This window comes from Rhincodon typus, chromosome 10, assembly GCF_021869965.1.
Source record: "Rhincodon typus isolate 14 chromosome 10, sRhiTyp1.1, whole genome shotgun sequence".
In the NCBI taxonomy this organism is placed as follows: domain Eukaryota; kingdom Metazoa; phylum Chordata; class Chondrichthyes; order Orectolobiformes; family Rhincodontidae; genus Rhincodon; species Rhincodon typus.
The window spans coordinates 26864793-26882574 of NC_063341.1; the positions used below are offsets into that span (position 1 = coordinate 26864793).

The following is a 17782-nucleotide window of genomic DNA, read 5'->3' on the forward strand; positions in this document are numbered from 1 at the left end:
GGGATACTAAGGGTCCTTTCCAGCACCGCTTTCACAATCTTGAGTTGAGATTGTCAAACTCAACACAGAATCCCGACTGGAACTCAAACCTTGGAGAATGGGTGGTTCAATATCACACAAGGTAATTCATTCACTCAATGTGAAAGTACGACAATCTCAATGTTGTCTTTTTTTTGTAAACTGCAAGGTTATAAAATTGCAGAAAGTATGAAAACTTACTTTCAATCTGAGAATTTGGATGTTTCCTTGGTGGAGGACCTTGTGTAATTTCACATGCTGAGCTGATTAAACTTGATTCCTCAGACAGGAAACTATCCATAAATTGACATTATAAATTAATGACTGCTGTCTCTGATGCAGATAAACGATGTGCGTCACTGTTTATAAGCCTCTAGGTTGGAAATAACACAGGGTTTTCATTACCTCAGCTACATAACAGAAGTGACTACATTTCAAACACATTGCATCATGTGTGAAGCAACTGGGAAGTCCTGTGTGATGGAATAACTCACATTACAAATGACAGGTCTCCATTTTGCAACATCCTGTCACACTAAAATCAAGCAAATGAACCAAGTTAACCAGTTAATATTTATTGTCGGAAGTATCCTATTCTAATTGGTAAGATGTAAAACAAGCAGGCCAATCTAGTTCAGTCCCTCCCTACTTACATTCATGATTTTTCTGACTCTTTATGTCAGTTTCAGAATTTTCAGTTTGCAGGATCCAGCTGCCTCCTCTTTACCATCGACATGCAAACCCTTTACACATCTATCCCCCATCAGGGTGGTCTCAGGGCTCTCCACTTCTTGCTGGAAATAAGGCCTAAACCGTTCCCATCCACCACCACCCTGCTCCGCCTGGCCAAGTTCAACTTCTCCTTTAAATCCTTTCACTTTCTTTGGGTCAAAGGAAAGGCCATGGGTACCCACATGGGCTCCCATTGTGCCTGTCTCTTTGTGGGATATGTGGAACATTCCTTGTTCTAGTTCCACTCTGGTCCCCACCCACAAATCTTTCTCCAGTACTTCGATGGCATCAATTGGTACTGCTTGCCTCTCTCGCCCAGAATTGGAAAAATTAATCAGTTTCACTTCCAACTTCCACCATCTCACTATCACCTGGTCCTTTTCTGACTCCTCCCTTTCCTTCCTCGACATCGCTGTTTCCATTTCTGTGGATATGCTGGCCATCGATATCCATTACAAACGCACTGACTCCCACGGTTACCTGGGCTATATATCCTCACACCCTACTTACTGTAAGGACTCTATCCCATTCCCCCAGTTTCTCCCTCCCTGCTGATCCTGTACTGATGATGCCAACTTCCACAAGGGGGCCTCAGATATGTCCAACGTTTTCCTCAATCAAGGATTTCCTGCTACCATGGTCAATGGTTTCTGACCTATTGCTCACACGTCTGCCCTCACTCTTTCCATTCCCTCCCACAGGTACGATAGCGTGCCCCTAGTTCTCACCTTCCACCCTCTGCATCAAAAGGATCATAAGCTGCCACCACCTCCAGCTGGATGCCATCACGAGGCATATATCCCTCTCCCTTCCTTCCTTCATCAGTATTCGAGAGGCCATTCTCTCCAGGACATTCTCACACTCTCCTCCTCCATTCCCAACGCCTCTTCATACTCCATAGTACCTTCCCTGCAATTGCAGAAGGTGTAACACTTGCCCATTTCCCTCCTCCCTCCTCACTAGCAAAAGCCCCAGACACACCTTACAGACGAAATCGCAATTTATTCAATCTAGTCTCCTGTACTCACAATGTATTCTTTTCTATAGTAGGGAGCTGAACCACAGACTGGGCAACTGCTCTGTTGAATATCTCCGCTCTATCCAAGGTTCTAGTGCCTGCAACTTTAACGCACAACCTCGTCCCCATGCCAACAATCTGGTCTCAGGCTTGCTGCAATGTTCCAGTGAGGCTCATTGTAAAATGAAAGAAATGAAACCTTGTCTTCAACCTGGGTAGCTACAGCCTTCAGAACTCAACATTGAGTGGAACCATTTCAGAAGGTGAACAACTCCCTCCATGTTCATTCCCCACCCCCACACCCCCAGGTCCTGTCCTGTATTGGGTGCTCTCAGCGCAGTCAATCCATTTTCAACAACCACAGTCTCCAGTATCACCTCTTCAGCTTCTCTTCTTTCCTGGCTTCCTAGCAACAATCCCTTTGTCTGCTTTCTTTCTTCCTTCCCCCTCTCTCTATCTAGCTGTCTCACTCCTCCCACAGCCCCACACCACCGTCCTCTGCATAAATACCACCGTTTCCTAACTGTGTTCTGTTCCGTTGAACGGGTCACTGGACTTGAAATGTTAACTCTGTTTTTCTCTCCTTAGATGCTGAGTTTCTTCAGCGCTTTCTGTTTTTCTTTGTTTCAGAACTTCACCATCTACAGTTCCTTGCTTTATAGAAAGGTTTCCAGACCTGACCCCAATGGGTCTACAAAGCAATTTCAAGAAGTCCAGGAGGTGATTGCTTCCTGTCATTAGGTCTCAGTATTTTGTTCGTTACTGGCAAATGTCTATCAGTTGCTTTAAACTAAGGCCTTGAATTTGCATTTCAGAATAATATTGAAACATAGAAGCATAGAAGATGGGAGCAGGAGAAGGTTATTTGGCCCTTTGAGCCCGCTCTGCCCTTTGTCATGATCATGGCTGACTGTCCAACTCAATAGCCTAATGCGGCTTTCTCCCCATAACCTTTGATCCCATTCACCCTAAGTGCTATATCTAGTCGCCCTTTGAATATATTCAATGTTTTGGCATCAACTACTTCCTGTGGTAATGAATTTCACAGGCTCAACACTCTTTGGGTGAAGAAATGTCTCCTCATCTCCGTCCTAAATCATCTACCCCGAATCCTCATTCAGTGACCCCTGGTTCTGGACACACCCACTATCGGGAACATCCTCCAGGCATCTACCCTGTCCAGTCCCCAGTGAAACATTTCATTGAATAGCTGAGTTCGACAAATCAGGGAGGGTTCCTGTTTCAAATCTTCAGCTGCTGAATTTAGTTGATTCTTTTCTCTTTCCCCTTCTTGCACTTGTCTTTTTCCTTATTTATCAGTAAATGGCCACAATTTAACAGCATGTGGCTGGAGCAAAGCCAACCATTGCCCTCTTTCCCTAGCCCCCACTAACCCCAAATCCCAACCCCACTCATGATGAGCTAGAACAACATTGCCCTTCTTCTAGTATAACAAAAATCATTGATGACATTTCATTGCACTAATACAATATGAGGTGGATGTGACTTGCTCAGGGGGAGAGTGCGTGGTTCAGAATAACACCAATCACCTGAGTTCAATTCACACTCTGTTTGGGGTAGACTCAAGAGCTGCCACTGAGCTCTGATCCTGAAAGTGTAAGTCACTGGCAAACCACTACAGATAGAAACTGTCAAGAGAATGGTGCAGGGTGAAACATCAACAGACAATGAACAAAGACCTACCTTCAGACAGAGAAAGCATGGCTGTAATGGCTGAAGTAGGGATAAAGTTTACAATAAATTCAACCATTATCATAAAATTATCCCAATGGAAATGTCCATAAAACCTAAGAATTTGATTAAATATCACAATATCCAGTAGAACAGCTGAGATTTAATTGCTTATTTCCCTAAATTAACTGGCACAATTTTATCATATGAAATGAGAACTGCCAATTAATTCCTTATGAACAATATTAAATACTAATATAATTAACATAAAATAGCATCATGCATCTACTAACACATTCAATTTTAGTTAAAATAAGGACAGGTAATTTTGAAATGTCGAAGGCAATTAAATTGAAAGCCTAGATGTGTATCAATATTTGGAGGGGGCTTCCACAGAGACATACTCTCAAAGCCATACAATCGCATAACTTGAAAGCCTGATATTAATGATTGAACAAGATAGAAAGGTACAATACCAAGCTCTTCTTCCATTGTGGTGGAGCTTTGATTGTTGGAACTGGTAACTCCAAGTACTCGGTTGAATAATATCGAAAAAGCACTACCCCAAACACCTAGCAATGCAAGAGAGAGAAAAGATGAAAGTGAATGTATGTTTTAGTACATAAGAGTTTAAACTTCCCAAAGTTTCTCCATGCGTTAGTGAGCATATATGAGTGAAATAGCTGAATGTATAGTTGAGTGAGGGAGTGAGGTAATTGGTTGAGGAGGTAGTGTGGGGTGGGGAAAGAGGTGAGGTTGGCAGCTGGGTATGTCATGAGGCCAGATCAGGGTGGTGAGGTGGAAACTTGAGGGTTTAGGGACAGTATCGAGGTTTGAGGGGAGAGTCAATTTGACTAGCCCTCTCGTTACCCAGGAGATACACATGGATTTTTTTGTCCAAAGTTTCCTGAGTAATTACTCAGATAAGTCAGTCATAAGTGTCCTCAGCCTGTGTGGTGTGTGAATGTGTATGAGGTGCGAGTGTGTGTGTGTGTGGTGTGAGGGTTGAGTGTCTGTGTTTGTGTATGGGGGTGTGCGCTGTGGTGTGTGTATGTAAGTATGGGGGTGCATGTGGCTGGCTTTCAGCAGGCTACCACTTCCCAATGTTATGTCCCTCAGTCAGGCCCAGTTAAGGTCCCTGCCCTGGACAGTCACAGCAGGCCATATAATTTTACCTGTCGTGTATCCTGCATGTTGGCAGGCCCAGCTGCCTCCAGTTTAGCAGCAGTAGCAAGATGAGGTCCTTGAGTAGCAACTAACTGACCAATTAAAGGTCTTCACTGGAATGGGCTGGTAGGTCTGACCACTGTCCTTCCTTCTCTGACTCAGTTCTGGCAGAGGCACAAAGGCAATGGCATTCAGGGACACCATCATCTTGCCGTCTCAGCCCCAAATTTGCCACCAGAGAGGCCTTAAAATCCCACCCTTTTTAATCTGAACAGAAAGTGACACAGAAAGGCCAGCTTAACTCTGAGTTTCATAATCAAACATACCCATTAAGAAATGAAGTGGATTCTCTTCATATTTCTTCACCACTGTTCCCATGAAGAATTTGCTGCCAAAGATGGCAGGGTGCATGAACGTCCCATACTTTGCCATTCCAATCTCGTATGGACTGAACTCCACCCAATCTATGAACGATAAAGATGAAGCAAGGAATGAAAGCAGAGTCGGTGTGAATGATTGTCTGTTTGCACAAGAGAATATCACCAATTCATAAATTCCAAACACTCTATTTAGAGTCAACACTATACTCCAAGGCAACTACAAATCTTTCACCGACACATGGGAGAATACGTTTGATGTCAGGGCGTACTATCTTTGTGAGCACACTGGTATGTTACACGGAGACTCAGGGTCACAGATCAAATTAACAGTCAGGGTTCCCATGAGTTTACATGTGTCTCTAGACTTTGACACTAACCAAGCTCATGTTCTGAGTGCGGATTTAATTTTCAAAGGAGCTCTTTGCAAAACCTGCAGCCTGAATACATCAAAATGAACAAATTAAAAATTGAAACTCAAACCTAGAAATCGCTACAGCTTCAGCAACTGGCTTCCCAGGTATTGAGGGTTACCTATGACTCACAAACCAGTTTGGGTAATCTTGGTCTGCTGGATTTAAAGTCACTTGAACGTCTAATGTTGCATTTATACTGGGCTGCACAAAGTTCCTCCATCTGTTAAACTATATAATTGGTTAGCACCCAGACTACTTTCAAACTACTTGGCATGACACATCTTCACTAATCCTATCTGTCTCTCTGGTAGTTAACACTCCGAGGAGCATTCATTATCTAAAGGCCTGGGACCTGCCCTCCTAACTAAGGAAGACGTCCTCTCTCAGAGGGCAACCAACTCCACCGATTGGCTGGCTGTGGTGGCCACTGCTGGTACTACAAGCAATCTCCATAAGTTGAAGGCCCAGAGCCAGGCTGTAGGGAAGTGCCAGGGGTATTGCATCAAGGATGAGACAGGAAGCCTCTGTGTGGGAGGTGGAAATGGGTGGGGGTGCGTTTGTTTGGGAGTTTTTACGGAGAATCCTAGGTGGGGACAATTCCAGTCAGGATATTACCCACAGCTCTCCCCAAAGGTCCAGGTATGAGATGGCCTGAGGAGCCTGTACTGGAATGACTGCGAGGAGGGCTACTGCAGACTCACCTGCCCCTTGCAAAATGGAGGACAGGTTGATGTTACCGCTGCTGGTGGGGCACCCAGTAAAATTCTGCCCCATGTTTCACTTAGGCAGAGAACCAAGATCTATTTACATACCTAAAAATACAACATCACATTCACTCAATAAAGTCAGGGCTTGGCTTACAATGATGAAACACATCAAATTACAGCAATTGTTCCCAAACCATCCCATCATTCAGGTGCAAACCAATAACGCGGTTTAAAAATTTGAAAGTTTCTGATTTAATCATAATAGGACTGAGCCACGTTGATCACTTACAGCCATTAGATCAGGAAGTGGTGGGAATTCGTGTCATAAAACCACAAGTTCAAACCTAAGTGTTCTCCAACTGAACTTCTTCAGTCGGAGGTGAGGCAGGCAGGGGGTTCAGCAAACCGTTTGGGGAAACTGAGTGGTGTGTGTGCTGACGGTGAACTCATACATCGAACAGAGGGACGTGTGTTAGCGAAGAGGAGGGGGAAGGTGTCGGGGAGGGGGACGTGTGTGTCAGGGAAGGGTGTGTGTTGGGGGTGGGGTCTGCTTTGGAGGAGAGGTGTGTGTGGGGAGGGATGTGTTTTGGGTGAGAGGTGTGTGTTGGGGGAGGGTTGTGTGTTGGGGAAGGGTTGTGTTGGGGGAGGGCTGCATGTTGGCAGTGGGTTTTTGTTGGGAGAGGGGTGTGTGTTGGGGGAGGGGTGTGCATTGAGGGTGGAGTGTGGTGGAGATGTCTCAACAATGTGGCTGGACCTTTGATCCTGGTAGAAAATAGAATCATTTGTCTGGTCTTTCAAATGAGACTGTTTGAACCCTTTTTACTAAATATTTACCCAAATTGAAACTTGCTCTGTACCTTTCAATCCTTCGAGCAGATGTTTATGTGTCACATTAAAATTGATAAACTTCCTAATCATGCTGATGTGATGCATGATTAATGATGAAGCAAATTAAAACAAAGGTGACACTGATCTCATTGAATAGCAGACCATGCTTGACAGACTGAATGGCCTACTCCTGTTCCTGTGTTCCCACCTCAATTTTCTTTTCAGTGGCCAGAAAATGCAAATAAACAGAAAAGCTGACTATAGTGGACGAGCAGGGGCACTGTCTCTCTCCAATGACAAGTACAGACTGGAATACACGCTTGAAAATCACATTTTGGGGTGGATTGCTGTTTAATTCTAGAATGTATCTCTTTTTTGACCTCCTAACTCTAATTGTTGGATTATCTCCATTACATTTATCTGTAAAAGGAAAGAACAGCTTACCTGCAAACATGAGTTCAGACACGTCTGGTTTTACATGAAGACAGGTGAACAAGGGCATGGGACAAAAACCATCATTTATTTTATCCTTCATCTCACTCATTTTAGAGTTCATTCTCTGCAATGGAACAACCCAAAGAACACATTTTATAAGCATTTATTGCAATCAAGAGATTTCATGGTTAAAAATGAATTCCCTCTTCCCCAATGCTTTGACTGTTACATTCAGCTCTTCAGTTCAATAAACTGAGCAGTAACCTGGGTTCATCCATTTAGGTTTCTTCTCTTGTGAATCTATCTTTCTGTCCTTCTCTCAGTTTCTGTAACTTCTAGTCTCAGTCAAAACAAACAATATGTCTCAGTTCCTGCATCTTCCATCTTATCGGTATAGATTTTTAAAAATTTATTCATTCATAAGATGTGGGCACTGCTGACTAGGCCAGTATTTATTGATCTACCCTATTTGCTGTTGGTGTGCTGCCTTCTTCAGCTGCTGCACTCCATGTGGTGTAGTTACAGTGCTGTTAGGAAGGGAGTTCCAGGATTTTGACACAGTGACAATAAAGGAATGGCAGATATAGTTCCATCATGATAATATGTGACTTTGAGAGGAACTTGCAGCTGGTGGTGTTCCCATGCATCTGCTGCCCCTGACTTAGGTGGTAGAGCTCAAATTTGGAAGGTGCTGTTAAAGGTGTCTTGATAAGTTTCTGCAGTGCATCTTCTAGATGGTAATGTTAGTGATGGAGGGGATGAATGTTTAAGGTGGTGGACTGCATACTGATCAAGCCAGCTGATTTGTTCTGAATGGTGCTGAGCTTCTCAAGAGATTTTAGAACTGCACCCATCTAGACAAGTGGGGGGTATTCCCTCACACTCCTAACTTGGGCTTTATATTGGTAGACGGGCTTTGCAGAGTCAGGAGATAAGTTACTCAATGCTGAATTCTGAAGCCCTGACCTGCTGTTATAGCCACAGTATTTATATGGCTAGTCCAGCTTCAGTTTCTGGTCAATGATAACCCCCCCCCCCCTAGAATGTTGATAATCTGTGGTTTAATTGCCTCTTATTGGTGATGGTCATTGCCTGGCATTTGTGTGGCACAAATGATACTTGCCACTTGTCAGCCCAAGCCTGGATATTGTCCAGATCTTGCTGCATTTGAATATGGACTGCTTCAGTATATGAGGAGTCATGAACGGTGCTGAACACTGTACAATCATCGGCAAACATCCCCCCTCTGACCTTATGATGGAGGGAAGGTCACTACTGAAGCAGCTGCAGATGGTTATGAACTCCTGCAGAGATGTCCTGGACTGAGATGACTGACCTCAAACAACCATGACCATCTTCCTATGTGCCAGGAATGACTCCAACCAGCAGAGAGTTTGCTCCCAATACCCAGTTTTGCTTGGCTGCTTGATGTTACAATCAGTCAAATGCAATCTTGATGTCAAGGGTAGTCACTCTCACCGCTCCACTGGAATTTCACTTTCTTGTACAAGTTGATTATAGGATTGCTTAGCTCTGTCTTTTGCATGCTGCTTCAACTATTTGGCATGAAAACAGTTCTGTATTGTAACTTCATCGGGTTGACACCTCATTTTTGGATGTGCCTTGCTGCTCCTAGCCTCCTGACTATTTGCATTGTGCTGCTACCTCTGCTGGGTCTTTACTGTCAGTGGGACAGGTTATTCCCAGTGATGGTGATGGTGCTGTTTGGAACACTGTCATAATCACAAAATCATAGCTTATGCACAAAGTCAGGCTGTTGCTTGACTAGTCTGTGAGACAGCTCTCTCAGTGTTGTCACTAGCCCCCATACAGTAATAAGGAAAACTCTGCAGGGTCATTGGAACTAGGTTTGCCATTATTGTTTCTAGTATCTAGGTCAATGTTACAGAGTTTGTCCATTTGAATTTCTTTTTGAATTTTTAGCAGCCCAATACAACTAAATGGCTTATTTAGCTAATTCAGGGGACAGTTAGGAGTTAACAATATTGCTGTGTGTCTGTAGTCACATGTAGGATGGCAGATTTCTTTCCCTCAGGCACCAGATTCTTTTTAATGATAGTTACCAGTGGTTTTAGGATCACCATTACCAAGATTAGGTTTTTAATTCCATACTTATTAATTGATTAAAATTCCATCAGGAAAGAATTTGTATCAATGTCCCAGAGAATTAGCCTAGGCTTTGATTTGTGTTATTACCATCGTGCTACTGCTTACCCTGAGTGACATATATGAAGAAACCATAGCTATTTCAGTCTCGCAGGGAATGCAGATGTGCTTGATGCCAAATGCTAAGACACAGTTTCTTTTCCCTAGAGTTGAGTCCCAATTGTTACTGTTTTTTGACTTGATTATGATGATTGATTACTGAGAGAAGTGCAGGATGGTACACATGCAACAGCTAATGAGTGAGAGTCTTCAGGAAAGAAGACAGAAACAAAGAAAGGGAGAAATTAAGAAAATAAAATTAATCTGTTTCTGCCTGTTTCTGTGTGCTGCCGAAGAGCAGACTAAAGTACTTAACTGCATGGACTGGACTTGACATTGCACCTGCTCTGAAACAGGATGTTGTGCTTCAACTGTGTACTTCCTGGATAAATATTTTAATTTTTAAGTAAAATCATACACTGAGAAGTATGGTTGAAAATTTCGAGGTATCTTTGCATTCTGTTTGGTTGGTGGGGGAGAGGGACAGAGGTGCAGGAAACCACACATAGCTAAGTAAAAAGTACAATCTGATTAACTGTGCAACGTGTTCCTATTAATTGGTACATGTCTCCGTTTACTGATGTCAACTAAATCTTTCTAAACTTTTAGGGATTAATCTAGCATTGTGACTATTCAAGCTCTACACATTTTAAAAGGGCAAACGATTGAAAAAGAAATATAACCACAAATAGAATTTGAGTGTACTGGAATTTGTGCATACAGAGCAGCGTTATTCAGGCCCAGGAGCCACAAATCGCCAATAAACCTTAGCTTGAATTAGACTATGAAACAGTACACAAAGAACACTAAATGCAGAGGCCAGATTAACTTAATCCCCTCCTGGAAACACTAAACCACAAACAATAATGTTCTTGTAAACTAACTAATCAAGTAAACGGTCGCTGGAGGACCTCTTTTAGATGTATGGAAAGCACTTCAGAAAAGGTATATCACCACAAATTAAAGCACTAACAACTGAACAAGGGAACTAAAGATTTAAACTCGGAAAGATGAATAGGTAACTAAAAGACAGATGTTCCATGGTACAATTTAAAGAAGAGCTGAGAGTTCTCCAAATCTGATGGTCAACCTTTATCCATTAAAACAATTAATACATTTCAGAAGAATTGCATTGGCTGTAAGGCACTTGAGGCCATGCTGAGGCCATGACAAGCACTGTATAAACATATGTTTCCTTCTTTCCCTTAACCGAAACCATCAAGACAGATCAACTGTTTAGCCAACTCATTTGCTGTTAGTGGGACCTCTGGCTGCTACCACTTTGCCAGCCCTCCAGGACTAGGTGATACAGGATTACTAACTTCCAGCATCAATGGCCTTGTTTGGAGCAGTCTGAGGCTCTGGTCCTACATGATGAGACTGATAAGATGAAAATTCAGGCCAGATTAGGAGTTGCAACATGGCTCTTGAGCTAATTTGTGAACAGATGCTGCCCCCAGCATAGTGCAATCCACCACCTAGCTGGCTGATGCTAATATTTTGACCAAGTTGCATTCTCTTGCAGCCAGTGTTATTAGGAAGTTCTTCTCCTGACTGCATTGGGTTCTATCCTGGCTTGGTGTTTTTCCTCCTACAAACCACTGCGATCAGACTGCACCAATCATTGACTGGTTCCCACGTCACTTCTGTCTCTGTTTGGCTATTGTCTCACTTTTACACAAAGGCTGAGATGATGAGCTCAGCACAGCGAAGAACTGAAGTAAACCTGCATCTTAGTCCAACATGGGATGGCAGCACCGTTCCAGTAACAGGAGTTCTTGTTGTGTTCCATGGTGCAAATAACATAGCTGATCAACTTTCATCATAAATGCTATTACAAGCAGTGGAAACGAATATCAGTCACTGCAACAAAGCCAGTTTGTGAACAAGGATACAGGATTCCTGCTAAAGGAATACAAAGTGTTTGTTTCTGGTAGGGAGAGAAGTTCCAACTGTCAGTGCCCAGTTTTTACAGGTTGACATGAGCTGAAGAGGAGGATACACTGTGAATGGATGTGGCCTGGCTCTGGCTCAATGGATTGATAGGAGGAATGTTGGTGAAGCAGACCATTCTTCCTATTACAATTGAGGTTATCTCTCAGGAATGCATTCGTAATATAATACATCACGTATTAAACTTCTCGTGATGATAAGATACAAACTGCACGCAACATTAAAAATGACCAATCTCCATTTATCTTTGGTCTCTTGGATTGCTCAGATCTTATGTGCATATTTCAAAATTACACAGATTTGACAAATGGTTTTTAGTAATTGTGTAAATCTGACTGCATAAAATATTTTGATTAGCTTTAGTAAACTCAGATTCCTCACTAAATTCCATTACCACAGATTTACTGATGAAAGGGCGTGGGTCTAATATCATGTAATAATGATATTTCACTATATAAATTCAGCTCAATTTATTGTCCTGGGCTTCTTTGCCCTTGTTTGATTACTTAAGTGATTCTTCCCCATGAAGGACAATATGCTGCTGTTAAATTGAGCTTCGTTCATGGTAAAGATCCTGCTACGTGGGACTACTATTCTGGGTCAGCAGTGGGCATGTGTCGTGAGTTTGAGTTAAGTATTAAATTGGCTTGGAGTTATGTTTGCTGCTCAACTGTTGGGGCAGATGCAGGAAGGAGGCTGGATTTAGGCAGCATTGGGTCTAATCTAAAAGTGTGAGCAGGAACCATTGCTAAGGTTGTTATCCATCCAAGGGATGGAAGAAGGCGTAGAGAAAAGTGTAGAGAGAAAGGAGACCCCTGTGGCCGTTTTGCAGGTACATTACTGGAGGCACTACTGAAGTTATCATAGAATGCCTACAGTGTGGAAACAGGCGCTTTGGCCTAACAAGTCCACACCGACCCTCAGGGCATCCCACCCAGACCCATCCCCCTTATAACCCGCCTTATCTACACACTCCTGAACACTAGGGGTAATTTAGCATGGACAATCCACCCAGCCTGCACATCTCTGGACTGTGGGAGAAAACCAGAGCTCCCAGCGGAAATGCACGCAGACACGGGGAGAATGTGCAAACTCCACACAGACAGTCACCCGAGGCTGGAATCGAACCTGGGTCTCTGGCACTGTGAGGCAGCAGTGCTGCCCACTGTGCCCACGTGCTGCCCTTGTTTAGTGAAGAAAGAAATATCCTATTTGTTGTCATTGCATCAGAAAGCCCTTAAAACTCACTGAGTCATGGCTGGAGGTAGCATTAAATATCAGCAGAAAAGGGGTGATGAGGAAGGACTGGCTGTAGTGCCAGGAGCAATCTTTCTCAGCTTTAGAAAGGTTAGTCTAAAGACAGACCCCAGATGTACTGCTCCTAGTCAGCAGTCAGCAGCGTTTCAGAAAGACAAGCATCCTGATGTGTGCCCACAGACATGATAAGTACAGGTCAGATCCCTGATGCTTATGGACTCGGAGGCTGGAGTGCAAACTGCAGCAAAGTATGTCACAGAAAAGCTGTGAGAGGTGAAGGAGAGAGTAGCAAGTGTTTACCTAGCTGCTTCTTTCTTCACTTGGTCAGCCTAAGAGAGTTAAATGCAAAAGATAACAGGACTGCACACTAGAAGTTAGGCTGCCAAAGCCTATGCCGATCATGAAGCAACCGAAAATGGATGGCGACTGAGACGTTATCCTGAGGACCCCCTGCAGTGATGTTCTGGGGCTAAGATGATTGGCCTTCCATAACCATAACCATCTTCCTTTATGCTTGGTATGAAATGCAACCTGTGGAAAATCCTCCCATGATTCTCACTGACTCCAATTTTGCCAAGCCCGTTTGATGCTACACTTGGGCAAACATTGCCTTGATATCAGGGGCAGTCACTCTCCCTTCACCTCTGGAATTGAGCTTGTTTGTCCATGTTTGAATCAATGCTGCAGAGCTCTGCAGTTTAGTAGCTCTAGCAGAACCCAAGCTGAATGCTGATGAGCAGATTGTTGCTTGACAAGAGTTTACATTATATTGCTGGTGATTAAGAGCAGACTAATCAAGTTGTAACTGGCCAAGCTGGATTCCTTGGACAGTTCTCTAAATTGTGGGGTAAACGCCAGTGACTTACTGGAACAGCTTGTGGGAGGTAGGGCTAGCTCTCGAGCACCACAGAATCACAGAATAATTATGGTGCAGAATGAGGTCATTCGGCCCATTATGCATATACTGGCTCTTTTATCTGGTGCCAAACTCCTGTCTTTTTCTCATATCCCTGCACACCATTATCACCCAAAAGCCCTTTTGAATAATTTTATAATTTACAGAAATGCATGAGACTTCTCATTCAGCACATATGAGTGTGTATATTTGTTTTACTATGATTCACAGATGCAATACACAAAGATTTAAAACTTAATTCTTACTGTTTCAGTACATAAAGTGTAGATTTAATAGATGAGGAATCTAATCAGTAACTCTGAACATGATTTTTATTAGGTTTTGGGAAAGACCTTAGAATTGGCATCCTCATTAGCAGAACAACCTTATGTTTTCTGTAGTGTTCGATCTTCCATTCAGGTCTCTCAAAACACCAGTGTGCTGACTAAACTAAAAAAAAAATTTGATCCTATTAAATCTTCTGTCTCCTTCGAGTAATATGCTGCAATCATCAACATGCATTCCGGCTGCGTGGTTTGATATTGTGGAATAGGAAATATTCTCAACTTACATTTTGAATCAGCGTTTCGCCAATGAGCATCCCAAACACGTCAGTAAAGGTGACAGGTTGCCCTGACCTCTTCTTCTTCCACAGTGCCTCAATGTAACGTCTGATCCTCAAAGGGGTCAGCAGATACATTGGACTATAACTGACACTTTCCATCAGCTCTTTGTTGATTTCACCAGGTCCTTTTTTTGGGAAGTCAGGGTGAGAATACAATGTTGACATGTACCTGATTGAGAAGGATGGATGAGAAGGATATGTAAACACAACGATAACACAAAGGCCTGTCAATGTTACCAAGTTCTCATCCATTCACTACTGGCACCCGAGGTAACAACTTCTCTGTCCCCATCTATCCCAAATAAAGCAAATCGAAAGAGATCTCCAACCCTTCTTTCATAAATATCTGACATGATATGACAGCGTGCCTTGGTGTATTCCTGGGTCACTGGACTTGAGGATCATGGAGTGAAGCCAACTCATTTGCTTGTCAGTCAGTTCTAATAATGTGGTAGGAACATTAAAAGATTGGAACAGCTGAAGCTTCAAAATCAATGTTCTTAGCTTCCAGCTATACTGGCTCTAACATGAAATATCCAACTTTGTTGTGCGTCGGATGTGATTCCTCAAAGGCAGGTACTTCAACAACAGTTTGGGAACCTTTGCCTTAATATTTTATAAAGATCTTTAAAATCACCTCTCAGATGCTACTTACCCAGGCTGAAAACTTGCACTTTAAGAACTCTAGAAGTACTTGTAGCCATAGCAAAATTTTAAGAAGTACTCTGGACACCAGAATACTTGGCCTGTATCGCTCAAAATAATTCATTGGACCCAGCATCTCTTTAATATTTTGCCCAGTGGCCAATCTTCACGCATGATTTTAAATGCTGAGCGTTAAAAGGCTTTTCGGCTTGTGACACTCATCAACATACTTCCTATCTATCTTTGTCTCATCTGCAAATTTAGCCACCATGACTTTGATCTACTCAACCAAGTGATTGATGTAAATTGCGAAAAGTTGTAGGCCCAGCACAGACCCCTGTAGGACCCCACTCATCACATCCTGTTAATCTGAAAATGACTATTTATACATAGTTAGTTTTCTGCCAGTAATCTCCTATCCATTGTATGAAAACAGAAAGTGCTGAAGAAACTTAACAGGTCTGCTGACATCTGTGGAGACAGAGAGTTGTTTTTAGTCTAAAATGACTCTTTTCTGAAAAAACTAGAAACTGGACTTGAAACGTTAACTCAGTTTCTCTCTCCACAGCTGCTGCCAGATCTGCTGAGTTTCTCCAGAATTTTCTGTTTTTATTTCAGATTTCCAGCATCCACAATGCTTTGCTTGTGCTTTTGCATTTGCTATTCTACCTCTGCTACTATGTCACTCCCTACACTTGAACTTAGACTTTGGCCAGTAACCTTTGACGTGATACCTTATCAAATGCTTTTTGGAAATCTAAATCAATGGACTTCTCTTTATCTGTAGCACATGCTACTCCTTTAAATAATTCCAATAAAATGGTTAAACACAATTTTCCTTTCACAAAACTGTGCTAACTTTCCCAATTACATTGATATTTTTCCAAGTGCCTAGTAATCACCTCCTCAATGATCGATTCTAATACATTTCCCACATTGATAGACATTAAGCTAATTGGGTGATGGTTCCTTATGTCTCCGTCCCTTCTTGAATACAGAGGTTGTATCTGCTGCTTTACAATTTGTCGGAATGTTTCCAGAATTGAAAAACGTTTGTAAAATTGACACCAACACATTTTTTACCTCATTATCCACCTCTTCCTTTATTCATTCATGGGATGAGGGTGTCACTGGCTAGGCAGCATTCATTACCCATCCCTAATTGCCCAGAGGGCAGTTCAGAGTCAACCACGTTGCTGTGGGTCTAGAATCACATGTAGGTAAGGATGGCAGTTTCCTTCCCTAAAGGACATTAATGAACCAGATGGGTTTTTCTGACAATCGACAATGGATTCATGGTCATCATTAGATTCTTAATTCTGGATATTTTTTATTGAATTCAAATTCCACCATCTGCTGTCAAGGGATTTGAACCTGGGTTCCCAGAACATTATCTGGTTCTCTGGATTAACAGTCCAGCGATAATACCACTAGGCCATTGCCTCCTCCCCTTGAGGCCCCTAGGGTGAAGCTCATTAGGACCCATAGACTTATCAGCTCACAACTCCATCAGTGTGTTCAGTAATGTTTCCCTACTGATTTTGATTTCTTCATGTTCCTCTCTTCCTTCAACCTCCTGATTTACAGGAACTACTATAAAGCTAACAATACTGCCTTCTATCAATGGCCCTGTTAAGATCAGCTTCAGCAGTATTGAGAAGGAATCAAATCTGTAGAGTTGGATCTTCATGAAGTCAGGGAGATTACGCAGACTTTTAAAAATGATGGATAGGACCCAAATTTGGGAACTCCAGCCCATTCCCAGTGCCAGGTCCATTACAGGAATAAGCATTCCCTAAGCTGTGCATTTCTCCTGGAGATGGGCAAACTTTTCATGGACTCATGGTTCACAGTTCCTCAGAGGTGTCATGACGCATAGTCAGGATGTGGGAATCTTTTCAAAGATAACATGTTAAATCACTTATCTTGCCCCTCCCCATTATAATTTAATGACCCTTCATACCCTCATTGACAACCCATAGCATACTACCTCCATAGGGCATTCATCCATCATACCCACTGACAGACTGAATGAATGCTATAGTAACAAAGGCATGTGTGGAAAAGCTGGAAAAAATTCAAACTCTCTGAAAGCCTGCTGTTCCTACACTCCTATAAAGGTGTCAATCAACCAGACCTTTGAAGTATCAATAGCAAAAACTATAACACTATACATTTCTTCATCTTGTGTAACTAAATATTGAGCCAACAACAAACAGATCCAAAGGAAAAGGTTCTCAATCAAGATTTGCTTTCCCTTATGTGCACTTGTTCAATAGACTAATGGATATCTGGACTCTCAGTAAAGTCTCACTCAGTTCGCCTGTGACAGCTGGCTCAGTCTCAGCATGCAACTATCCCTAACAACGTAAATCACATCTTGCCGGGCAACTTTTCCTGAGATAGGCATGTTGAGCTGGGAAATCTCCCACCCCTAGTATTAAACTCCAGCTCATAATCTCCCACCTATACATCTTAAAATCACTCTGAATGCTGATTTTGTGCCCTAGTGACAGGGATGGACTTGAAGTTTCTAACAGCTTACACAACAAAACTTTATCCATTTGACAATATCTGAGAAAGAAGCCTTGTCGATGGAACTTACCAAGTGGAACCAGAGAGTCCTGCAATATAGGTTGCACAATCAAAAACTCCAGATTCCATCAAAGCTTTAATAACACCAGCAAACCCAACCATCGCTCTAAAGCCTCCTCCAGAACCCAGAATAGCTATTGTTGGCACCTGAAATACAACAGAAAAACTTTACACTCCAGAGGCCACATGAAGTAAA

The 17782-nt window shown here is 42.6% G+C and overlaps 1 protein-coding gene across 1 annotated transcript in view; it reads right to left on the bottom strand.

The window, feature by feature from the left end:
• pla2g4aa (phospholipase A2, group IVAa (cytosolic, calcium-dependent)) overlaps positions 1 to 17782 on the bottom strand; it is an 88687-nt gene that overhangs the window by 29825 nt on the left and 41080 nt on the right. Inside the window, exons 6-10 of the mRNA XM_048601980.1 lie at positions 17597 to 17733; positions 14293 to 14515; positions 7400 to 7514; positions 4954 to 5091; positions 3937 to 4032 (exon numbers count right to left, since the gene is read on the bottom strand). Of these exons, the coding sequence (XP_048457937.1) occupies positions 3937 to 4032; positions 4954 to 5091; positions 7400 to 7514; positions 14293 to 14515; positions 17597 to 17733 (709 nt within the window). The remainder of the gene's footprint in view (positions 1 to 3936; positions 4033 to 4953; positions 5092 to 7399; positions 7515 to 14292; positions 14516 to 17596; positions 17734 to 17782) is intronic.